Here is a 26,344-nt window from a genome sequence, read left to right as displayed (position 1 = left end):
TACAAACTTATCTTCCTTTATGTTTCCCTTTTGTATTTTGTTGATTTTTGAGAGAACAAAGACATTGATACAGGTTTGGAACTACTTGAGGGTGAGTAAATGATGACAGAATCCAACTATCCCTTAAAGTGCACTGCATTGTGGGACTTCCATGTCGTGTGTTTTGTTGTATAGGACTGTGGATGATTGGAGCAAAAAATAAAAAGTTCATTTTTGGCTCAAAATTCACTCTTTTTTTTTTCTTTTCTTTTTTTTGGAGAATTGAGAAGGGTTTTTTAAACCTAGACTTTTTTTCCAGTTATAAATTCAGAATTATGAAATTTAAATTTTTGCGAAACTTAAAAAGCATGTTCTATATAGTATGAATGTAATCAAAACATACTACATTCGTCATGTCTAGGGATCCACAGAATTTTCGGCCGTCGATAATTTTCTGCCGTAAATGGCGTTATTGATTTTTGGCCGAAAGAAAAAGGATGAAAATACAAACCGAAAGTATATGTCGTCTTGCCGCTTGTCCTCAGCGTTAAAATTGAACTCTGCTGCCTGCTTTCAATAAAAAAAATTCAATGTGGGATTATTTGATTGGTTTGTGGTTTTTCATTTCAGATTTGTTAAATTTCATGAAATTAAAAAGCCTGATATTAATACAATCAATTATACAAAAAGTGTTTTAAAAATAATATTTTTTTTTTTTTTTTTTTTGGGCCAAGTGCATACTGATGTTTTGATTTTGGCCCAGAAATTTCATTTCAGTGCATCCGTAGTCACGTCATTGTCAGTTGCAGCGTTTCACTGCAATATTTATTTTTTTTGACTACTATGAAATTGGACGTACTGCTCTTTGCACTGCCTACTATATAGTAAGGAATATTCAGATGCAGCCTAAAGCTTTGTCTCCTGTGCATAGTACTTATGGTGTATATGGTGCACTAGTTTGCACTAGGGCATACTGGTGTTGTCATAACTGTTGCCTCATACACATCACTGTGGTTAGCGTTTGGTAACTTTTGCTGGTTTGTTTTTCTTTTTTCGATTGTGAAAGAAAGGTAGTCAACCACACCTTCACTAACAGATATGCTTGTGTTTACATTCCCAGCTCTCAATTCAGCTGTGTTTATCCCGAAGTATCTGCAGCGACCAGATGTATCTCCTTCTGAGCGATCTGTTGTGGCTGCTGTAGTTTGAGCAGGTGGTCTAACAAGGTCTCTCTCTCTCTGGAGTTGGTAGTAGTGTGATTTGATTGTACCAAGTGCATGTCTAGGACAAGTGTCCCCTTTGGATCTCTCATACGATGTATAGCTTCAGTGACAGATGAAGGAGTCAGAGAGGTCTGCTTTTAACCTTCTGATCTCATTCTGTGATAACATTAGGACCGAGAGCAGCCAGGGACGGCTAAAGCTTGCATGCTGTGAAAATATCCACATGTTGACCAGCCGTCGGCTGTGCTTTAGTCTCATGAAGCTAGCCGTTTGATAGTCTCATCTAGATTTAGCTTATTTTGGTAGCTTATAAACATGTTTCCACGGCCTTCGGTGAGTGTGTTGCATTCGTTGCATCTCGTGCATCTTTGACAAACACAAGTGACATGCTGTTGTGGTAGTAAAACCAAAGGGACAAAAACATGAATTAAACAGTGAAACTGTTACCTAGTTACGGTGGTAAACAGCTGTTGCTAGTACTCAGTGTTACTCACCATGCAAACCTATCGCAAGTCAGAACCAAGCCATCAAACCAAGCGAGAAAACGGCACCGGTGACATTTTCGAGTGTTTGTTGCTATTCTCAGAGCGGTCTCCACATTACAGTGCTGCGTGGAACAAAGTGAGTGTGATTCGCTCTAGCAGCTTCTGTGTGTATTCTCCATTTGTCTCTGTCCCTTTCTGCTCATCGCTGACCTGGTTTATTGTGAGCGTGCCGTGTGTTGGTGAGATGGTTCTCTGTGGGCTTGTTCTGCACCTGCTTATTCCCACTGGAGCAGCAGAAATCATTTGCAGAGAGGCTGGATATGACACTCTGGCTGTGTCAACTTAGCGGGCTGCCTGCTAGAAATGGACAATCACAACAACTGTCAATTGTTTTCGTTGATATTGTAATCATGCTTGTAATTTACATGATAATACCTTTGTGGGCCAACTGAACGCTGTATTATTTATCTAGCCTACACATCAAAAACAAGATGAAACGTGTTTAAATTGGTGTATTGCAGTTTTATGCATTATTAAATCAAGACGGCGACTTAACAACTTCTCATTGGTCCTGCTAGCTTGATTAACAGAAGTGTTATTAAACAAGGCAAGAATTTGTATTTAGAAATTGACAGTGTAACAGTATTATAATTACTGACTGCAGGCCCAAAATAGGGTTGCATTTAAAGTTGCTTGCCAAAATTTTGTGAAATCCACATGTAGGTAAAAATTTCTCAATGCATATTTCATATCGGTTCAATGTAATTTCACCACTTTGACCAACAGAAAGCTGCTTTGTTCAAAAGTTGCATCATGCATCACTCTGCTGTTGAGCATGGACCTTTTTTTTTTCTGTGTAACTTCAAAAATGTGGCCATATGTTCATTCTGCACACAGTTCAGACTCTCATGAATGATTTATACCTCGTCTAGTCTTTATTGATTACAATAGGATTGTTCTAGATTTTTTCCACATTGCTTCCAGTGTATTTACAGTGTGGCCTACATGTGACATGTAACAAATTGATTCCAATAATGATTCCAGATTATCCCTGATTCTTTTCGCTTTGGTTTTTAAAGATTTTTGAATGTTGAGTGAATATAATTCTATCAGTCAATCAGACGGCTGTTGCATTGTTCAACAGAAATGTCTGTGATTGGTTACAGTGGAAAAACATGATGTAGCCTACGTAGAAAAGTTTGGAGCAATGAGATTAAATCTAAATATGTGACCCTTGACCACAAAACCAGTCATAAGGGTCAATTTTTAGAAATTGATACATCATCTGAAAGCTGAATAAACAAGCTTTTCATTGATGTATGGTTTGTTAGGACAATATTTGGCTGAGATACAATTATTTGAAAATCTGGAATCTGAGGGTGCAAAAAAATCCAAATATTGAGAAAATCGCCTTTAAAGTTGTTCAAATTAAGTTCCTAGCAATGCATATTACTAATCAGAAATTAAGTTTTGATATATAACCTTTCTGCACAGTCCACATAATGACTTCTGCAAAGAGTTAATATGCATATGCACAAGAATTTACTTCATATCAGAATGACTTTCAAAGATTAAATCTTCTGAACATCCAGATCCAGCGACTAAAATTTCCACTGGGAAGCACATTGTTATAACCTGGAAATTGTGTGCCAGACCAATGTAAACCTTTCAACACCTGATTCCTAGAAATCCTAGCCAATCAGTGTAGAGCTTTCAAATTTTTCGGGAGCTGCTGGCTAGGGGTCGACCGATATGGAGTATTACAGATCAAGTAGACCCTTATTTTGAACCTTGTGTAAAATGAAAATTAATGTCAAAATTAAGAATAACGAGGACTCTGACAAAAACTCTCTTTAAATACTCTTAAATAATTTTATCAGCAAAACTGTTTTGAATATTACCGACACCGATAACCATAAAAATGCTTCATAACGGCACCGATAATCTGCCAGGCCGATAATCAGTCGACCCCTACTGTTGGCCAGCTTTCTGTGCAATATGCATCAGAAAGTGAGCAAATGATCCAATATTACCCTATCTTGGATGGGTAGCTCACCACTGTCACAAGCTGGCCTGTGTGTATTATTTAGCTGTTCACCTCAGGATAGACTCATTGTTAGTGCGGATGCCAGGTTGAGGAAGCCTCCTTTAGCAGTCAGTGCCAGCGTTAACACAATACAGATGCTCTGAGGTACAAGCGAGCGTTGTTTAGAGCCATAACCATGTGTGCAGTAGGAAATGAGCAATAGTCGAACAACAGTCTCCTTACACATGACAGTGTTTGGGTGAGGGACGGAGAAGATCTGATGACAAAGAACTCTGTGGTTCTGTAGCAGCGGGAACAATGGCGGATTGGCGAGTTCATCTTGATATGTGTGTCACGTCAAGCCGCAGACATTCCTGCACTCGCCGTGGCTGTTGTTAAACAAAACGAGAGAGCAGGAGAAAGACCGATAAAGACAGAAGAGGGGGAAGGGGCCAGACGGGGGAAGAGAGAGCTCACTGAGGGAAATGTTACCAGACGAGGGGTTGAGCGAGAGAACGTCAGACACACATGTGTTGGGCAATATTTTGACTGTATGTTGAGTTCAGAGAAGCACTGAACATGTGAATCATTGTCAAGTCATATTCTGAAACCGTTTTAAAATGATAGTCTACTCTTAAATGGGCCATTTACATGACACTATTTTTTCACCCCAAATCTAAGCGTTAATTTGAGATAGATTAGTAATTAATGCATGGACCTTTTTCACATGCATTAAAGTGGAAGTCATCATGGTGTAACTTCAATATTAGTAAATGGTAACTACAACAAATGTTTGTTTGTTTTGCATTTCAATTTGCATAAGAAATAATACCATTCCACCATAAACTTTCCAAAAGAGGGAAAAAAAATCGGGAAATTGATTATGTTGGTCAGAAGAGAGAAAAATTACCAGTTTCCTCAGCCATTGTATTAGAAACAGTCATGCAGGAGCTGTAACTAGCTTTCTGTAATTCCAGTGTAATATAATTCAAAGTTTAGAGTTATAAATATACATTAATTAAAAAAAGATGATTTTTTTTTATTTAACAGTATTAATAATTGTGATAAACACTTCATAGTCTGTTAAAAGGCTCCATTTGTTTGCATACTGTTTGAAAAAAAAATTAGTTTTTTTTTTTTTTTTTAAGTAAAAAAGGTCATAATGTTACAATTACAGCTGTCCTGATATCATAATAAAGGAAGAAGCTTCAAAATTATGTTTAAAAAATCTTGAGAAGAAAACCATATTCTTTGGCATACATTTTTATTATCAAACACTAAACCTTTTGTTAAATTATTAATAAAGAAATATATAAATGAGTATTTAAAAACATTTTGTCTTCTAAATCAAATGTGGTGCAACCCAGCAGAAGAAAAAAGTCATAAAACAGGAAATTATGTCTATAAGTGTTGTAGTACGAGATAATAAAATATCAGATTAAGTCAAGGTTAGTTCAGGTAAAATGTCATGTGGTGCGACTCCACAAAAAATGTGATGTGATATTAATTGATTAAATACAATTTTTAGGGCTCGTCTGTGCAAAATATAGCAATGTGTTGTTTAGTATGTTGCAGTTTGTGGTTGCTAAGGTATTTTGGGTGGATGCTTAAGTTCTGAAATATTTGTATGCGTTTTTCTTTTTTTATGTATTTATTTACAGTGACTCCTTCACTGTAAATCTATTTTTGCTCCATTTATCATCCACTAGACTCAGATCTCCTCAAAAGCTGCACAATATGCGGCATCATTAATTTCAGATGCACAAAAGTCTTTGTGTATTTTCCACTCTGTATCTGTATTTCTGTATCGCTGAGCCTGCATAGTGTATTAATTCCTAGAATCCTGCACAGATTGCATGAGAGTTTAGAAACCCTCATTTAGATGGCAGAGTGCTTGGACTGGTTGACCCGCGCCCATCACAGTCAGGGAGCCGTTTCCAAACCAGAGTTGTTCTGCTCATTCATGTTGTAACACAGATCCCTCCAGCTTATCCCCATCTCTTTCTCTCTCTCTCTTTCCGCAGACGGCTCTGAGCTCCTTTTTCCAGGAGGCCAACATCCCCAGTCATCACCAGATGGTAAGTGTGCTTAATTTGGAGACAGAAGGAAAAAGAGCAGCGCTGTGTTCAGCATCCTGTCATTGTCATCAGGCAATATAGCATCTGAGAGAATAATGAGGGGCTGGACTTCCTGAAGGCCACAGATATTATTAAAGAGCCTGAAATACAGTTATCATGCTAGTCAGGGCTTCTTAGAAACAGTCCGAATGGTTTTTCATGCCCAGATTCCAGCATCACTCTGACTCTCAGATGAAATCTGACGTCATATACAGGGCAATTTCTGGATGAGTTGATTTCGCTACACAGTTTCAGTAAATGGTCTTAGTCAACTCGGAATGAAGTTTTGAATTGTTTGTATTTGCGCTGGATCGTTCTTTCTTTCTTTTATGAATAAATACTATTAAAGCAAATGCAATATGGAGAATATTATACTGCCATACTAGTTATATCTAGCCAAATTCAAAGCATTGCATATATACTTTCAGGCTGAGGCAATCCCAGAATGTTTGTTGTTAACTGAAACCATTAAAAACATTTTTGTTAATTGAAATAAAGTTGAAAAACTTCAAGAAAAATTAGAAACGTTGCCTTGGCAACTGGCAAGTAACTGATACATGTGAATAAGTTACTAATTGAAATAATAGTAAAACTGTAATAAAAGTAAAACTATTCAGAAATATGTATTTTGAACACACAACGTGTGTGTGTGTGTGTATGCATTATTACTTTATTTATAAATGACAAAACACAACAAAATTATAAAAAATTCTACTGAAAATTAATTTCAATTTCAATTAAACCTGGAAATATAAAAATAAAGTACCTTCAAATATGAATTAAAAATTATAATAGTATGTAAATAAATCTAAAATAACACTGATTGCGACAAACATATTGCTAATAAACAAGACCAAGCAAGCCGATTATCATTGTAATAAAAATATTAAAAATTACAATGTTTATGTGCACTGTAAAATATCATGGTATTAGCTTCAGCAACATATCAAAATACTAAAGTCTCACATGTTTGATACAATAGCACCATTTGTGTGTCTTGTGAAGTTGCAGCCTATGTAGAGCATTTTGAATCTGTTATTTCACTTTATTGTTCAAAAACAGCTAGATGGAGCACAAAGAGATGCTTGTTACTATTTTTAACTTGCCAACTGTCTTTATGAACACTTATGATGCCAAACTCTGGGGGGAAAAGGGCTATGTGACGCAATGACCTAAGAATTTAGATGACTGTAGCATCGATGCTTTAAAGGGGCTGAATTTAAGAACTCCGGGTTTTAACATGCTGACAGTTTCATCCCCTTTTAAGCAGTCTGGGACGAATAGACTAGTCGAGTGTCAGAGATTCTTCTACAGTCTAAACATCTCCCAGCCGTGACTCCCACTCATGTGTCCACATCCTGTCTTCCTGGATATGTAGCCTCATAAATCAGCAATTTGAAGATGTGCTGGACAAAACCCTCAGTGATAGGAGCTGACCAGCCGTTGACCGTTCGATCAGTCATGTGCTCTGGGGCTTGATGAAGGGATTTTTCAGACACGCAGCTGTTTTTGAACTTCATCAGACGGCTAAAACACGCGCTGTTCGTCAGTCTGCTGAGGGTTATGCAATCCGTTTTTCTTCTCACAAAACCAGTCCCCGTGTACAAGCCGCGATATGATTCTTGCTGCATTTTAAAAGATTGACGTCAGCCTCCACCCAAGACATGTGCGTTCCTGAATCTGTGTGTGTGTGTTTTTCTCTCTGACTGTATGTGAGGGGAGTGTGTTTGAGAGAGGCAGAGGCAGGAAGTCTATCTGTGTTTGTTTTGATTTTGAGAGCAGCCATTACATCATGCAGCTGGAGACCATATATGGGCAAATGGGCGGAGCAAAGACAAGAGCAGGATCTGATTGGATCAGAAGCGCATGCGTGTATGATATAGATGCAGTCAACAATGAAGTCATTTATAAACACATGGGACCCATATCCTGAGGGCCGCAGATGCACATGCTTACGAGTCACTTCCGTTTTGTTCTCCACACAAAATAAATAAATAATATACACGTGTTATTTTTATCTTAAGTAGACTGTTCGTATCTTTTTCTGTTTTTAAAGATTTGCTTGAATAATTTATTTTCCTTCTGAAGGAATAATTTGAAAAATTTTCATATTAAGCCATCAATATACACATTTTACAAATAATTTATATAATAGTTTCCTGAGAATTACAAAATATTTATTTCTGCTAAATTGGGTGGGTTAGTCAGGTTTTGTAGTTATTTGATGAATGCCAGTTATGTTTATCTGAATTTCCATTAAGAAGAATATTCATAAGAACAGTTTTCGATATAAAATGTAGTTTTTCCACAGTATTTATGTTTAATAATTCCAATAAATGACTATTGTTAATGTAATGCAAAATGAATCAGAACAAACAACATAAGACATACAATACAGTTTAATAGTTAGATTAGCATTAAAGTTAAATAAACATTTACATAATGACTGTTTGTTGTCAAATTACAACATGGTGTGAATGCAAAACTTTCAAAAAGGTAGGTGGATGCATTAAAACCACTAAAAGAAAAGTCTGACTTTAGAATTATGTAAACATTGAATTGATGCTAATAGATTTGTGTTTGGTCTAGTCCTGTCACAATGTTCTAAATAGAACAGAGACAATATATATACGTTCTTACTTGCCATTTATTTGTGGAATTTACTAGCAATTTCTGAGTGAAATTTTTTTTTAAGTTAATCCCACACCATATTTTCCAGTGTTCGAGGTCTGTAGTCAGATCAGCTGTGGCAGTAGGGCCCAAAGTCACGAGTCTGGACCTGTCTTCCTGTAGAGGAACCTGCTGAACTAGGCTGCCCCCTCTTCTCGGCAGCGCTGGGCCTGTTATTGGTACACGTCTGCTTTGACTCTCTCGAGGCGGTGCAGGGCGCCACAGAAAGTCCCGCGGGCTTCAAACCAGTCCTCTGAGCTCCTTGCTGGGCCCAGCGCACACTGTTTTGACTGTCCTTGAAAAGAGAGTCACGTAGCAAAACACTCCACCCTCCGCCAGCCTGCGCAGTTTAAACCGCTCGCTGAAGCCTGTAAACATTCATGCTGTTCGTCAGCGTAAATCATACATTTACTGCACTGTAACAAAAATACAAGCTACACGTTACTGCTTTTACTGAGAATCGGCCCAGTTAACTTCCATTTGTGACATTATCGCTTGACTTGTATTGAATCTGGAACATTCCTTTATTATCTGCGATCTCTGTCAAGACTATTTGAAACATCATAAATCTTCATGCAATCTTCTCAGAGTTTTTAATGTTTCCATGTTGGTTTTACCATAATTGTCAGATTCCAACTTGTATAAAGCATTCACGTCTTCATAGAACCCGTAATTACAATTTACAAACTCTGAATTTTCAGACTTGAAACATTCAGAATGTTTTCAGGAGGAAAATATAGTTGGTCATAATATAAAATGGATTTTAATGTAAAATGTAGTTAAATAGTATATTAAAATTAGTATGTTATAACATTTAGTAACATATAAATGTTACTTGAAATAAAAAATAAATAAATTAAAACTATTTTATTTCAGCTAGTTTCCAAGATAATATTTCTTGATGTACTAAAATAACTTAAACTAAAACTGAAATAAAAATGAATAAGAACTGTACCGGCAACTTATGAATGACAAAAACATACAACAAAATGACTAAATCTTCAACCAAAATGAAAATGGAAAATATAACACACAAAAGTTCAAAATATTATTAAAACACTGACCCGTTCACACCAAGAGCGATAGCTATAAAGATATGGTTCTAAAAATCGTTCTCAATATTAAAGAATAGCAGAGTCCACTCCACAGCTATAACGATAAAGACACAGAAACGATATCGTTGGAATCACTTTCAGAACGATTATTTCCTGCTGATGAACGATAAAAACATTGACACCCAATCAAAATCCATCCTGCCATAACGAGCTTGAGAAATTAAAGCGGCAGATGAGCGTGCGCTTAGAAGAAACAGACGATATCGTTCGCTGGTGTGGACGCTAATATCGTTATCTTTATAGTTATCGTTCTTGGTGTGAACGGGGATTAACATAGAGTTAGATATTCTGCTAAAACTGCTTCATTTATAAGTTTTATTAAGAAGGCATTTGCAAAACAACTGTAACTTGCTTAAATGTGTTTTCGTCTATTGATTACTCAACTTTTTTTGTAATTGTACAAATTCCGGTATTTTCGTTCAACGCCACTATTTGTGGGGAAAATAGCTCATTACAGGAAAGAACTACATTATTTTGAAAATGGCTGATATGCTAATTTACTTAGCGGTGTTATTACCTTTTAACAAGTAACGAGGTATACACTGAGTGATTGTGAAATGGCCAGCGGATACAGAAACATAAATCAAAATACAGGGTGTTGCTTCAGTGAGTGTAGTTCAGCTGTGTTTTTCCAGACGCTGTGTTGATGTGAACACTGAGGAGGATGAAGATGTGACCTTTGAGAGTGTTTATATCCGCACTGAAGCTGCTGTCTGGATGACCTACTTAACAGACGGATGTGTGTTTGTCCCTTTGACCGGCATCAGAGCTGCTCCACCGAAATAAAACTTAATAAACTCTTCCTGCTCTTATATCAGTCACCTGATCTGTGTGTGTGTGTGTGTGTGTGTGTGTGTGTGTGTGTGTGTGGTGGTTATTAAAGGAGCTGTTATCAGGAGCTGAAACTGCTGTCAATTATGTGGCCTACTTTTCCTTCATAACACACGAATGGCAGAGAGAGGCTGAGAGCTCCTGTGCAAACGAATCTCACGCTTTATGGGAATCATGGGACTGATGCTCAGCACAGTGTTGTTCAGTCTGTTGTGCAGCGAACACATCCTTTTAAGATCTCATCTGTAGCTGACATATGCATCTGTGTGTGATATAATTATAAACCTCACATGGGACATACTGTGAGGCTACTATTATATTATGTCGTTCACATATTGTAATGTAGCACAAACTGCCCTTTTCAGACCACTTGTGGAAAACTTCATTTTCATTATGTAGAGGTTGTCCAGTCAGTCATGAAAGCAATTAAAGTACAGGAAGCCATCCTGTTTATTATTAAGGGTCAGAGGCTGAGATGCCATGCACCAAAAACAATCTTGTTTCACAAGTAACCTTGACTAACATAAGACATATCTGCCCTTACATGGGTCAATAATGTGACTTATCTGTTCATTTTATTCAAATATAATTCATACACATGATCACCTTGAATGCACCATGTGCATATGTTAATTTCTCTATTACAATTCGTTTTGACATTTCAATTAAAATTGATAATGATTCAGCTGTCCCGAAATAACAGCGAAAAGCCTTATTAAAAAACTAGTTCTTCAAAAGATGTTGTTTGGCATAACCTTTTAGTAGTTTTTCTTAGAAATAACATTTTTGTTTTTAAGGTAAACAAATATGTATTTAAAGTCTTAAGGCTAGATTAATCTGAAAACGCATAATCCAAGTCATATTTTAACAAAACTGCTTATTAATATTTGGACAGACGTTTATCCACCAAGTAAAAATCATGTGGTGTGACCAGCATGCATTAACAAAAAAACTAACAAAAAACAGGGAAAGATACAGACCTTTATGACTCTGTTTGAGTTTCTTCAAATATTTGTATATAAATAATTATTATCAGCTCAAGGTTAGTTCAGGTTGTAAAATATCATTTGGTGAAAATCCCTAAAAATAATTATATTTATGCATTCATAATATTTGATATAAAAAGCATTTATTTATTATTTTAACAGTATGGTGTAAGGAAAATGTTATTACTTTTTATTTGTTGATTTATCATATGACATTTTTAGGTATTAAATTAAAACATTACTTGAAAATAGTGTCATTTTTAAAACCATAAGAAACCAATATAGCAGTATATACCATATGAATACAGAGTAGTCACATTTAATAAAATTTTATTTTGGTATTTTCCCTTTTGATTTTTTTATAGTAATTTTCTGTGTAGTCATTTTTATATATATATGTATATGTGTATATATATGTTCCTTCTGTTTTTTTTTTTGTTTTTTAATCTATTGTTATCTAACTAACATAGTATCAAATTAACTGAGCTGTTTTTGTTTGTGTGCAGATGTGCACTCCACGCAACACTCCCGCTACGCCGCCCAACTTCCCCGACGCCATCACTATGTTCTCCAAGCTGCGGACGTCTGAATGTACGGGCGGCAGTGGAGCCGGCGCTTCAGCCCAGGTGTCTATGACGTGTTCTCCTCCTCCCCACTCCTCAGCACAGGGATTCGGCTCTTTCTGGGCCTCCTCGCCCCCCAACCACCAGCCTGTCTGGCTGCCACCGTCCTCTCCCACAGGCCACCACGCGCTCCATCACCACCACCATCACATGCACCAGCCGCCCATGTGGCCGCCTGTCTCCCAGCCCGCCAACGGCCAGCAGACGCCCGTCATTTCAGCCCTGCACGGCCAGAGATGAGACTCTGCGGCGGGGAGACGCGGGGAGGGCCGGAGGTGTAAATTGGGGTGAGGATACACAGTTTAACGGGGTGGGAATATACTCACTGAGACTTTGGATGGCGAAGGGGGAAAGACGTGGTACTCTTTCTTTCAATTTTCTAAAGATGAACAATCTCTCTTCTTTCGGAGATCTCGTTTTGAGCTTTTACCTATTGTCGATTTAATTTCTGTCCAAACCTGGGAAGAACCACTATGAGAAAAAAAAATGATGGACGTTATTAAGAGGTGTTAGAGTCCCAAAGAAGCCTCTTTTGTTTCATTATCCAACAGCGAAAGAAAGCCACGGAGTCGTCGGCAGTGGCCGATCAGGACGAATGTGTGTGTGTGTGTGAATCTTCGTTCGTTCGACATATTCGGACTCTCTCCTTCTTTATAGCGCTGTGTCGGCAACACGCACTCGCAATAAAACGGCTGACAAACAATAAGACTGAATCACATATCATGGTGGTCGTGCCGTTCTGCATCCCAGGAAGCATCAGGAGGATGTTTCTGTAGAACTAGTGTCTGAGTTCTTAACAGAGCCTGTTATGAGATGATTAATCACCTTTTATTTGTTCGAAATGCACATTTTCAACTGTGTTGAGTTGAATTTATTCAGAATCAACAAAAACTATTGGTCCAGATATTAATGGAAAAATCAGGAAGCGTTTGCAATAATCCTGGTTAGAAAGTTTATTCTTGTTTGATAAATTCGCAAGTTTTAGCATGTTTGTGGTTAAATCAGGAAAGCTTGTTGTGTTTAAACTAAACTCGTCATGGAGGAATATAGACTAGAGTTAAAAAAAAAGTGTTTTTTGTTTGTTTTTTCCACCCCCAAGAACTAAAAATGCTAGCAGACTGTTGTGAAGGCCTGAGCGGTCTGATGTTTGGAGGTCCAGCACAGCCGGCGTAGTAAAGCTCAGCTCCACCTACCTCAGCTCCAGCCGTGGCCTGATCCTACCTCCGGCGGCTGAATGGGCTCTCTGTGTGAGCTGCTGCGACCGAGGGCTCAAATACCTCACGCTCCCTGCCAAACGCGCTGTGTGAAAGCAATGAGACGTCTCCGTGGACTAGGACTGATCTGGTATCACATATTGGCGTTTGTGTTGTACTGATTATAATGTAATCGAGCGGGAAGGCTAACCCTAGACATTGATTGGCAGTGGTTTTCTGAGATGACGTGTTTCTTTAGTTTCGCATGATGTCACCTTCCCTTCATTCGTTCATCTTAGACAATCACTTTTGCCGTCTTGCGGTTTGAATATGGACCTCAGTCAGGCTGGACACCACATTTAATGAGAAGCGACTGTAAACGAGACTCTGAGGAGACAAATGTAAAAAAAAATTCAACATCGTTCTGTTACATCAGTTGTTTAGTTGATGAAACATGCCCCAAAAACTTTTTGGTTTTGGTCAAAATTACTATGTGAATTATTCATAGCAATTAAGCAATATTGCATAAATTTAAATTTCAGTTTAAGCAAGAATGGATCAATGAACAATGCACACAGGAATTTTTGTTCATAAATAAGGCAAATAGTTAAATTATTTTGTCATTTATTGCGGTGAATTAAATAGTCGCAGATTTTGCCAAATATTTATTTGTGAACCATTTACACATTCTTAGTTAAATTGTCATTATATAGATAACTAAAAAACAAAGAAATCCATTCTCTGTTAAATCAACGCTATCTCATGACTAATTCGTATGTATTTTACAAGGTGGCTAATTTGTACGATTTTCGTATGATGTTGTTTGATTTCTGAGGGGTAGGGGTGGTCATTCATACGAAATCCTACAAATTTGCGATTTTTCACAAAACGTAGAAATTTGTGCGAGTGAGGTTGTATGAATTTTTATAAATTAGCCACCTAGTAAAATATATACGAATTGGCGTGAGATCGGGTTGGTTAAATTGTACCGATGAGCTGAAATGCAAAGAAAACAATTGTGAACTATTTACTAAACTGTTAATTTTACCCAAATTCATCTTGCTTGCGTTTGTTCATGATTTAAACGTGACTGAATTTACAAACTATTTGTACATTCTCAAATACATAGTTGCGTTCAATTTAAGCGCATACAGAATGAATTTGCCAATCTCTACAAAACCATACTTTTGTAAATTTTCATATAACTTAAACACAACCATAACGAATTTGTGCGCACAATTTGTAAACGCATTGTTAAATTGTACCATTGAACTTAAATGCAAAATTTTTTTTTTTTTACGAATTCATTCTGCTTGCGTTTAAGTTCTTTTAATCGTGACTGGATTTATGAACTTTTTGTACGTTTTCTGATAAATCATCGCTTTAATTTTAAGCGCATACAGAAGGCAAATGTTCATAAATCCGAGCTTGTGTAAATTTTCGTGATAAAATACATCTGTTTGTTCTGCTCCTTGTTTACGAAACTACGTCCACTGAATAAACTCACAGCTTCCTTCAGTTGTACCAAACTAAATATGGTGTCTAATTCTAACTCTGGTTTATTTTAAGCATTAGCCATTTTGATTTAATCATAGATGGCTACGTGATCATTCAGCTTCTGTTTTGGCCCAGAAAATGCATGTGAAATGCGAAAAGCACTCTTGGTTTTGGAAAACGCCACTAGAACGATTATTGTTTGGTCTTCCGCCACATCTGGTGGCTGTTGTTTGCTGTGTAGAAAGAAACCTAGCATGTTGGTCTCCAAAGGTTGACAATAAATGTTTTGTAGCCATCTGGGCAGTAGGTCATTCCTGCGAAGATGATTTCTGTTGAAGTTGCGCAGGAGATGCGAGTCTGAAGTCAACGGCGGTGGCTCTGATGTCAGTGTCTGGAGTTTGTCTGACCAGTGCCTTGTGATCTTTGAAGTGTCTCCATTTTATTCAGCTGTCGCTCGGTTGGATTCCCATAGCAACAGGGCCAATACTCTCAAATGTCATTCTCTGGAGCGCTGAAAGGCACAAGCATTGATTATTTGAACCGTTGCGCTGCCGTAGGTCTCAGATCTCAGACTGTCGTGATTCAGTTCTTCGGGGACGTGTCTGTTTACACTGCGGTTGTGATGATCAACATACGCCGCTCGTGAGTCATCGAGAGGCAGGAAGACTGACCAGTTCCTTCATCAAGAAAACAAATTCGTTAGCGAACAACCTTTTATATCGATTTCCCTCCTGTGCGGTTTGTTCTTTTCCCTTGTTGAGATTTCTATTTATATGACAAAAAAAGCGAAGATCTGAAACCATTTTGAGGTCATTGTGTTTTTATTAAGGTCATAATAAATGATTTAATGACTAGTGTGGTTTGTGTGATTTGTCTTGAACTTGTAACAACTGTGGATTTCTTGCATGCAACAGCAACCCATTTCCGATAATAACAATTCTGTTTTGTAACTGTCTAGGTATGTTAACACACTCCAGCCGCTCGCTTAACAATCACACGATTGCACGACTGAAACTGGGACATCATTACACAATTTCACACGCTAGCAAGTGTTGATGCAAGCATAATGTCAGCCAAACATGACACCGTTAAGAACACTTATGACTTGCTTCTGAAGAACACAAAAGCAGATGTTTTGAAGAATGTTCTTTGCCATGCAGTGAAAGTTAATGCGGCTGAAACTCTGAAAAGGGAAATTACATTCGTAGAAGTAATGTTGCGTAAAAAGTCAATGCAACAGTTTATACAAGAATGGATCCATGATGTACACATGAACACATTTCTAACAAACATTCATAAATCTATCATTTTGTAACTGAATTTGTGTAAATTTGCACACATTTAAGTTGTTTACACTTAGTTAAATTGTCATATGTGTAACTTCAGAACAGAAATGTATACATGGTTTGTAAATCCATTCTCTGTAAAACTGTACCATTGAACTTAAACAATTTATCCAAATTCATTCTGCTCTCACATTCTTGGTTACATTTTCAGATTTTAAGCTCGAGCACAATGAAATTGTAAATGTTCATAAAACCATAATACATTACTTGATGGTTTATGAGAATAAGAAATACAATATTTTATCAAAATTTGGTAAATGAGATTTGAGAGATATGCTGTGGACAACTTTTGATTTATGACTTCAGAAGACTTTTATGGTGGTTTATTTGATATTATTTATTGTGCTTGACAGTGCCCAGTATCCGCCCCACATTCACTTTGTATAACACAAAGCATTTCTTTTTTTTACATTTTGCACTTAGTATCTTTGTTAAATTAATTTAAACTAAAATTCCATGAAAGAATCGGATTTTGGATCGGAATTACGTTGGGAGAACGTTGTCATTTCTGCATAAACCTATACAATTACATACATTACTGTCCTTGGTATAGTACCATGGTGTATATATCATCACCGTTATTTGATCTGTACCATATATTACCATTTTGCATCAGAATAATATCATTGCTCATTAATTACAATGTTTTTAAAATTACCTTGTCAGTATTTTGACAACCATATGGGATTTTTTTTCTCTCTCTCTCTCTCGATGAAACCCTGTATCAGTAATTTGGAAATGACGTCTTTGATGCGCTACAGGAAGTGTGTGGTCTGCACATGGTAAAATTGTACACTGTGTACCTTTGTATCTGTGACCTCAGATTGTTCTAAAAACTAAATCCAAATTGGAAATGGGGTGACGATGAAGCTAAATGCACAAGGTCGTGAAATGAGTCATTAGTCGCTCCAAACAAAACTTAAAACATCAGCATTTACATCACTTTAACGCAAGACCTCAATTACGCTTATGATACATTTTTTGTAAATTGACATACGTGTAAGATTCAGTGTGACTTGCAGACCTTCAAACTCATCACCAAACACCAATGACTTGTATAGACACTATATGGACAAAAGTATTGGGACACCCCCTTCTTTAGAACAGAAAAAGGCACTTCCAAAACTGTCAAAAATTATGGAAACATATATTTAAAAACTATATTTCCATCTCTGCGGCAACAGTTTTGGAAGTGTCTAAAATGACTGTACCCATATGTACAATCCATATTTGGTCTGCATTTAAAGTCACACCAGAGGTGTTCAGCTGGCTTTCTGCAGACCAGTCAAATTCGTCCACACTGACTCAATCAATCATTTCTTTTTGAACCGTGTCTTATAAACAGAGGCACTGTCATGTTAGAATAGAAAAGGGTCCTGACCAAACTGTTGCAATAAAACTAGAAGCACACAATTCACTAGAATATCATTATATGCTTAAACATTTTGGCAATATAGTGTATTTCCAACACCGCTGCATCACTGGAACAGATTATCACCATTAATACTTCAACGGAGTAATACATCTGACAGATATAATTGCTGTTTATTAAAGCAGTAGCTGTATGCTGTAAGAGGTAGATTTGAGGTGAAACAGACATTAATCTATTCCAGATACTTTGTACTGGTTTGAACTGATTGAAAATGTTCACCAACAAGTACTGGGTCAAATTCAGATCAACACTGCAAGAGAGTTTAGAATGTAAAAGTGAATTAATAATCACATTGGATGACAAACAATGTTTTGCATATTTAATATGACTGACGCTTTCGCAAAAAACATTTATTAAATCTTATATAGATATAAGATATTCTCAATATTACAGAGGCACCTTCTGTTTCTCATATATAGTCTGTGTTGCGCACTGCTGTAAACATTTCATTCAGACAATGGAGCGGCTCCTATTGGAAGATCTCTAGAGTGATGTCACCGGCTCCTCTTCTGATTGGTTGAGTTCTTTGTGGAGCTACAGTGCTTCTTTCGGCTCTGTGGTGGTGTCATGGAATGAGGTCTGAAGCGGGACGTCCTGGGAAAGGCAGTTCATAGAGGACAGGGGCCGGTCTTTCATCGAGGTGCTGGATGCTGTGGGAGTCGGGGGAGGGGGGTCAGAGTTCAAATGTTAAAGAGCATTCAAGTGTGAGTTACGATCACAACTGCATCACGTACAACTCGTGAACTGACAAACATGTGAGGCATCTGTCAGACACTTACAGAATGACTTAAAAACATCTCCTTTAAAGGGCCTTATGAAAGAGAAGTGTACTTGAATGTGCACATTTTATCTTTTAAAAAACTGTATTGGCAGATTATATCAAATAACTGAAATAAAATGAAAATGTTGTCATTAATTACTCACCCTCATGTCGTTCCAAACCTGTTAATCAAAACTCAAAATCTTTTGTGTTCCGAAGATGAACTGAGGTCTTATGGATTTGGAACGACATGAGGGTGAGTAATTAATAACAACATTTTCATGTTGGGGTTTCATTTTTCTAAAAACAAGAAACAGTTTAGCAACCTTAGCAAACACCACTGATCATTTCACACATGCTAACTCGGGAGCCGCCCAGAAAAACAGCCTGTCTTTGTTTACCACTGAATATTTTGACTCCTCTATTAGCTCAGGCATGGATAAGATATACACACAGGTCATAACCTGGCAAGCCTCAACTTGAACATAGCCAGGGTATTTCAAGTTCAAAGGTCAAGAGCAGCACCTTAGTGTTTGCAGCTCTTAAACACCGTTAGCCTTGTAACTAAAATAGGTTGCGTAGTAAACAGCCAGTGTTCATTTACAGCCAACTTTAATGGCTTTATTCTCATCTGCTGTGAGTGTGTTTAAGGTCAGCTCCTCATAACCCACCTGAGCGGCTGTGGTGAGTCTTGGCACTCTGTGGCCGTGTGGGACTTCCACGGCCAGCATCCACTCCACTGGACCTCTGGGACTGTGAACGGCTGACCTTGTCTTTGCTCTTCCAGTTGCCTGCAAGAGCATCAACGATTCGAATGGCAGACATGAGAACATTGACAGCAATTCATTCACTACATGGCACAAGCTGATTGGCCTCTGCTGATTCTGCAGTCAGTGAGCTGCTCGTTCAACATTTAAATAGTCTGGTTCAGAGTTCCTGCAGCATGCTATAGAGTTCCTCTGAAACCCTCCACCTCCCCCAGCACCACCTGTCCAAATCTGGCACAGGATTTAGGTATATACTGTATGAAGGGGTGAACATAAGTTTTTTAGTCTGGTTCTCATGAGAGCACCAGGTGATTTAGTTTGGTGCTCACACTTCACGTAGTGTGACCTATTAAATATAACTACTAACTAGTGCTGTCAATTGATTAAAAATTAACTAATTAATCCTGAAACTAATCGCGATTAATCCCACCTAACATTAAAGTTTTTAAATATAATTTAATATTGCAATAATTTCACATTCAATCTTCAAATGAATGTAGAAACAGTAGAAACAACATAAAGACAGTATATTTTTAATTTCTTTTTTATGACTGAAGGTAAGTCATTTGGGACAGGGCCTATCTCTGATACCAATACTACTGATGTCTCTAGGAAATTGTTATTTTTTCCCTAATATTTAACCATTGACTGACTATATGCAATGTTGACTATACTAACATTACTGTATAATTGACAGCTATCGATTTAAACTTTTATTAGACTTTAAAATATAACTTCTAATTTAAGTAAACTTAAAACAATCTTCACATAAACCCATTGTAATAAATGTCATATTTACCTGTGCCCTTCAGCAAGTACGAAATATACAGAAATTAAATAAAGTTATTATCAAACACTAACTTTTTTAAATTAAATTAAAAATAATTTAAAATAGTAATAGTAGTATTATTGCACTTAGATGATAAACAAAATAATAAAGTGTGATAATACTATCATATTTTAAATTAAAAAGCGAGTATTAAATAAAAATACAATTCTTATATAGTAGGCTTAAAATATAGATATGCCTATTCATGCAGCAGTAGACATAAACTTTTGTCTGACAAACCGTTATTACTATTTCTTAGTGAAGAAAACATACAGTTCACTCATGAATCTCTAGATGGCACAGACTAAAGGTCCAATCACATCATTCATTGCATGGCGCATGCTTGACTGCTGATTCTGCAGCCAATGAGATTGCTTGTTCAATATTTAAATAGTCTGGTTTAGAGCTCACTGTAAACTGGTCCTGCAGCACGCTATAGTGTTCCTCTGAGACTCTCCACCTCCCCCAGCACCACCTGTCTAGATTTATGAATGACTATTCATGCAGCAGCATATCGTACATGCTTACAGCAGCATATCGGTGTATCTATTGGCAGTAGCAAGTCCTTCAAGGCCAAATCAAGCTCAAATCAACATCAAAAAGCAAACAATATCAGAGTGTCAATTTCAATAATCTCTTAAATTATCAGATAATTTGAACATTTTATGACACGGCTTAGGTTATAAAATGTCATGTGGTCTAATTTCCCAAAAATGATATTCATGAATTACTGTAATTATATTTGTAGAAAAAAGTCTAGTAATAATAATAATATTATATATTATTATAATATATATATATATATATATATATATAAAATATATTATTATTCAAGGTGCAGGGAAAATATATTCTAGATGTATTACATTTTGCATGATGGTTCCACCTCATTTTTAGTCATTAAACTTCTGAAAAAGGTATAAAAGTTTTTTTTTGAAACCAGCATAAATACAAAGAGTACATTTCCAAGAACTTGGCACATGTTTTAAACTAGATTTGAAAAAGATTTGTCCTTTTCTTTGACCCACATTTGTTTTCCTGAAGAGAATTAAAACGCTTTTTCAGTCAAATTTACAACAAAATCAGAGAAATGTCAATGGTAAGAGACTGTGAGGACATTTTTTACGAGGCGATGGATTGCTCACTACATGAATCATTGACAAAAATGTAATTGAATCCGAAACAACGGTATAATGGTCTCATGGTAGGTCTGTCTGGAACGGTTTCTACATCATTGCTCCTCTGTGGAGATATTTTCTTCAAGAATGTGACTGTTGTGCTTTGTTTGGAAACAGCAACTTCTGACCTTCAACACTAGACTCGTTTTCTCATAAATCATCTCTTTACTGCATGGCATGGATAAGCTTTTTGTTTGCTCGGTCAAGCATGATATGGCTCATCTGCCAAGCAACTGTCTTTTGTTTGACTTTCAACCGTTTTCCTTTGATTTGGTGATACAACGAAGGGCTAGGTCTGAGACCAATTTTCCTCCAGGTCTGTTGTCCCTTCCAGATGGTTTCTCGTTGCTGCTCTGCTATTATGTAACACAGAAATGTTAGGTTCTTTCCAGCAAGCAACATTAAACTAGGCCCCCTACCAAGTCCAATCTCAAGCCCTACTGTTCTTCCTTCAGTCCAATTTTCCTCAGTCCTGAATAAAACGGCACCACAACCAACCACTCTACATAACTCTAAATCAAAGTTTCAGTAATCTTCTCTGTCTGCTACCAGGGAGCTCTTCTTCTCCCCCGTCGTCCACTGCGAGATAAGCAAAAAGTGGGTCAAGTGTGCAGATGGATATTATGATGCTATCATATTAACATGCGTTGCGTAACGAGTCGTGAGGGGAAGCATATTAGGGTTGTGAGCCCCTGTATAGACTTCAGTCTGGACGTTTTCCTGAACACGACAGAAGTTCCTACCATCAATGAACAGCTTACAGCTCCAGAATCAGTCATTCATGAGCTCAACTGTTCCAGATCTGGACCGAACAAACACAACGTTTCTTAGGGGAACGCAGTACTTTTGTAAGAGAATGTAAAAGATTGGCAAGCAAACAAAGTTTTTAGAGGGAACACAATATTTTTGAAAGAGAACGTAAAGGTTCATTAGGGAATGCAATACTTTTGCAAGAGAACACAAAAGTTGCAACGAAAAAGCATTGAAATACAATACGAAATATGCCTAAGGGGCTCCATACACTTCCATAACCAGTCCTCTCAAATTCATGATATTTCTATTTCTAGGTGCTCAAAAAATAATAATGTTATTGAGAAATCAATGAAGGTAAATGGACACTGAGGTGGAGCTTCACCATAAAGCACCATGAAAGATGTCTATGTAACTCGTGTGCTTTATTCCAAGTCTTCTGAAGAATTAGCATATGCAAAATTGAGATTTGAGAGCTACAGTGGAGAAGAAAGCTTGTTCATATGATTTCAGAATGCTTAAAATATTGCACAGAAATCATATGGACAATGCATGGTCAATAAAACAAAATAGCAGTATGCAGGTTTGGAACATTATGAGGGTGAGTAAATAATGACAGAACTCTCATGAACTTTTAAAGCTTTCATTACAGTAAATGGAGGCTTTATAAATGTTTAGAAGTGATGGGAATGGATACTGTGTCATACAGGATATAATGATGACCGAAATTGATGTCTAGGAAAACAGACATTTTTCCTATTTTGAGATTTCAGTTGTGATTATGAAACATGCCGAATCGTGCAGACCTTAATTTTTGGCCAAAGTTAACATACAAAGCTTGCTCTCATTATTCCCATCCTATAATTGAATCCATCACTATGGCAGGTGTTAGCCATACTGATTGTGTCATTTCTAACACAATAATCCCAAGCACACCACATACACAATGCAAGCGAGCAGCGAGAGTGTTACTTAATCCCATTGAAAACCTTTGGGAAATTCATAGCTTTGGGAGGAATTTAAGGAGGCTTTGCAAGAAATTAAGCATGATACATGCACAAAACTTACTGAGTAATGCCTAGGAGGATCAAAAACAATGGTGAACCAATGAAATATACTATAGTCAAAGTGTGCTTTATTTCCTGTGAGTTACTTGTAACTTGCATTTGCATAGTTAAACAAAACCCATATTTCATGATTGGCTGTCTCTGTGTTTTATTCTTCCCAATATAACACACTTCTCATAATTTGATGGTTTAATAAAACTTGTAAGGTCATTATTGTGCAAATATTCCCTCTGGCTATTACTGTGTGTGGAGGCATGTGTGACGCGTGATATTACCTTCTCGAGGAGAGATGGTGGGGAATTTTGTCTCAGAGAGTCTCAATGCTCTGCTGCTCATCCGGCCCTTGTAGACCTGTCCATCCAAACCCAAGATGTCCACCTCTGCTGCCTGAAGAAACACAGCTCACGGTCCATACATACTCACTGTTTATGACATTTTCAAAGGATTCTGTGGCAGACCTTTGTGGGCAATCCAGAGGACACGGGCCGATTCTCCTCTTCGCTCTGGATCAGATGGGTGATGTGCTGAAGGCGGGTGTAGCGGCGGCTGGGGTAGGTGAGGGTGTGGCTGCCCCCACAGTTACGGGACAGGTAACTGTAATCGGCCATTTCTGGGATCCTCTCACTGCACAACATACAATAAAACATCACTCAACGCTCTTAAAGGAATAGTTCACCCAAAAATGATAATTCTGTCATTAATTACTCACACTCGTTCCAAACCCATAAGACCTTTGTTTATCTTCAGAACACAAATTAAGATATTTTTTATGAAATCCGAAGGCTTTCTGACCCTCCATAGACAGCAAGGGTACTACCACGATCAAGACCCAGAAAGGTAGTACGGACATCGTTAAAATAGTCCGCATCAGTGGTTCAAAGATATACACTATGCACTTAGGCACTATGTACTCATCCATATAGGATATGAATTATATAAGGTTATTTTGTGATTCATAATTAGAGTTTGATAGCCCTTCCTCCTTCGCTACATAATTAAAGCTGCGACAGTTGAGTGCATGAAGTGTCCAACATTCCACACTTTTTTTGGGGGTTATTTAAGTGCACTTTTTATTTTTGCAATTTTCAGTGTGAACAGACTACTCGCACTATTTATACTCCAAAACGTCATAGAATAGTGCATAAGTACGCGATATGGGATGTACCTGTTGAACTATCCCTTTAAAAAGATTCCATAAAGGGGTTTTCTGTTTCCCCAGAGAACCTTTCAGTGATTAGTTCTTAAAAGAACCATTTTTTCTTTAGTGTAAAGAACATTTATTCACTATAAAGAACCTTTAATGCAATGGAAGGTTTCCATGGATGTTGAAGGTTCTTCATGGAGCCATCAAAGCCGATAAAGAACCTTTATTCTGAAGGATATATGAGAGTTTTAAAATATACATTTTCTCTAGATATCTGTGGCTCTGTAAAACTGACATCTACCTAAGAAAGCTTTGCTTTGTGTGTCACGAGTCTAACTCACTGCTTGCTCATGGTCCGACTGCTGCTCCTCTTTGCTGGACCCAGGTTGGGCCGGTAGCGGGTCCGTGAAATTTCTTGCAGACCCTGGCTGTATGGGAGATTTGGGGTCCTTGATTTGGGACACTGACTGGGCTCTTGATCTATCTGCCTGCATATTAAAACGTGGCTATGCTCTTCCTGCGCCGAGCCTCTGTCAAAACAAGCCATCTTAAAGTTATCCTGTTTAGTACCTGGTTCCAGGCTGAGACAAATAAATTTGACTTGATATTTTGGATCGAGTAAAATAATAAATATTTTATGGAAATATAAATAATAAATATAAATAGGTAATAAATATTTATTCTGATAATGACTTAATATTTACTCTATGCTATTCCACCCTAAAACTGACTTATTGCTATAAACTACAATACTATAACCTTGAACATGTAAAGCATACTTCAATAGGCTTTTCTCTTAAGTATATCTTGATGAAAGGATTAAGAACATGAATAGTCCAAATATAAATATAGACTTTCTGTGGATGTTCTTGCTAGAAAAAGTGTGCTGGTGTGATTTTATTCTTAACAAGAAATGCCACCTGTTTTGATATTTTGTTATATTACACAAAGAGCTGATACATTTTTAAGCGTGTCCAAATACTTTCTGTTAGTTTCTCAAACACTGTCCTAAAATACAAAAGTTTTTGTACATGCAGAACAACAAGATATACTGTGGAGCAAGTTTGGGTTGTGATTCCCCCTGCTGGACAAGCACAGTAAAAGCTGCAGGGGGATGTGTCTCACCTCCTGCAGTGCTGTCGCACCTGCTCCAGCTCATACACAGTGTAGGGCCGGCTGGACTTGTGAGGGGGCAGTCCTGGGGCAGAGGGCAGAGTCACCAAGTTCCTGTGAAAACAACTGAGATTGTGAGAGACGTTACTATTGTGTTTACAAGGATATCTAATGATTACACTGACAAGTGACACAGGCTAGTCTTAGAAAAGTGAAATTGCACTCATCTTTTTATTGTGCTTTCATATGCCCTTTTGTTGTTTTATAGTTTTATCGTCATCACATTGTTGTCAACTAGCCTCCTGCATTTTGACCACACCACACTGACTAATATCTCAACCAAACTTTGCTTTACTGCTTATAAAAAACATAGACATCTTTCAAATGCACCCAGGGTTATTAAACTAATTAAAACCATGAAAAACACATTTGTTATTTATAAAATAAATTAAACTAAATGTTAACTCAAAAAAAGGTAACTTTTTTATGTATTTTTAAATACCTTTAATACATTTTGACAAATGTATTAATGCTGATGTTACAACTGTTCATTGTTAGTTCATGTTAGCTCAGGTTCATTAAATAAAATTTGATTTGAATAATGTATTAGTAAATGTTGAAATTAACATGACCTAATATTAATGCATGCTTTACAAGTATTTTTCTTAGTTGTCATATTATCTAATGTAGTTAACTAGTGTTAACAAATGAAACCTTACTGTAAAGTGTTACCAAAAAGTGTCATGTCAGTTGTCCTTTATAATATTTACGTACTGTCCTGGTGTCATCATATCCACGGGACGATCACAGGAGATGCAGTGAAACCGGGACACTAATTGTCTTTGACACAGAGTAAGAAAGACACAAAGACAGTGAGGCTTGTTTCCATACAACCACCATCGTGTTTGTCAAATAGAGGTTCTTCGGTGACTAATGTAACATTACAGAAACATACGCAATGATGCACATGCTTGGCAAACGCATTCCCAGCATGTGCACCTTTTCTGGCTTTGCATCATGAATTCAGCTCTAAATGCAACAACAGATGTTTTGACATACTTGTGTAGAGGACTTCAGGCATTAGTGTTCAGACAAAACTTAATAATAGACAAAAATAAAATTACACTTAAATTATAAATCAAATTAAAAGTGTTAGTGTTGATTGTCAGTATATATATATAAAATAATTATATATAATATATTAATTAGAAAA

At 37.1% G+C, this 26,344-nt stretch overlaps 2 protein-coding genes across 2 annotated transcripts in view; one reads left to right on the top strand and one right to left on the bottom strand.

The window, feature by feature from the left end:
• Window positions 1–15,597, top strand: part of ubald2 (UBA-like domain containing 2) — an 18,891-nt gene extending 3,294 nt beyond the window's left edge. The window contains exons 2-3 of the mRNA XM_079415347.1: window positions 5,738–5,791; window positions 11,939–15,597. Of these exons, the coding sequence (XP_079271473.1) occupies window positions 5,738–5,791; window positions 11,939–12,295 (411 nt within the window). The 3' untranslated portion in view covers window positions 12,296–15,597. The remainder of the gene's footprint in view (window positions 1–5,737; window positions 5,792–11,938) is intronic.
• Window positions 15,598–17,619: 2,022 nt separating this feature from the next.
• LOC306869162 (glutamine-rich protein 2) overlaps window positions 17,620–26,344 on the bottom strand; it is a 28,746-nt gene continuing 20,021 nt past the window's right edge. Inside the window, exons 14-20 of the mRNA XM_079415791.1 lie at window positions 25,906–25,971; window positions 25,144–25,245; window positions 24,360–24,548; window positions 23,333–23,498; window positions 23,150–23,261; window positions 18,955–19,074; window positions 17,620–18,173 (exon numbers count right to left, since the gene is read on the bottom strand). Coding sequence (XP_079271917.1) covers window positions 18,058–18,173; window positions 18,955–19,074; window positions 23,150–23,261; window positions 23,333–23,498; window positions 24,360–24,548; window positions 25,144–25,245; window positions 25,906–25,971 — 871 coding nt within the window. The 3' untranslated portion in view covers window positions 17,620–18,057. The remainder of the gene's footprint in view (window positions 18,174–18,954; window positions 19,075–23,149; window positions 23,262–23,332; window positions 23,499–24,359; window positions 24,549–25,143; window positions 25,246–25,905; window positions 25,972–26,344) is intronic.

The sequence above is a fragment of the Barbus barbus genome (genome assembly GCF_936440315.1).
Source record: "Barbus barbus genome assembly, chromosome: 4".
NCBI lineage: Eukaryota > Metazoa > Chordata > Actinopteri > Cypriniformes > Cyprinidae > Barbus > Barbus barbus.
This window is presented reverse-complemented; position numbering and strand designations above follow the sequence as displayed.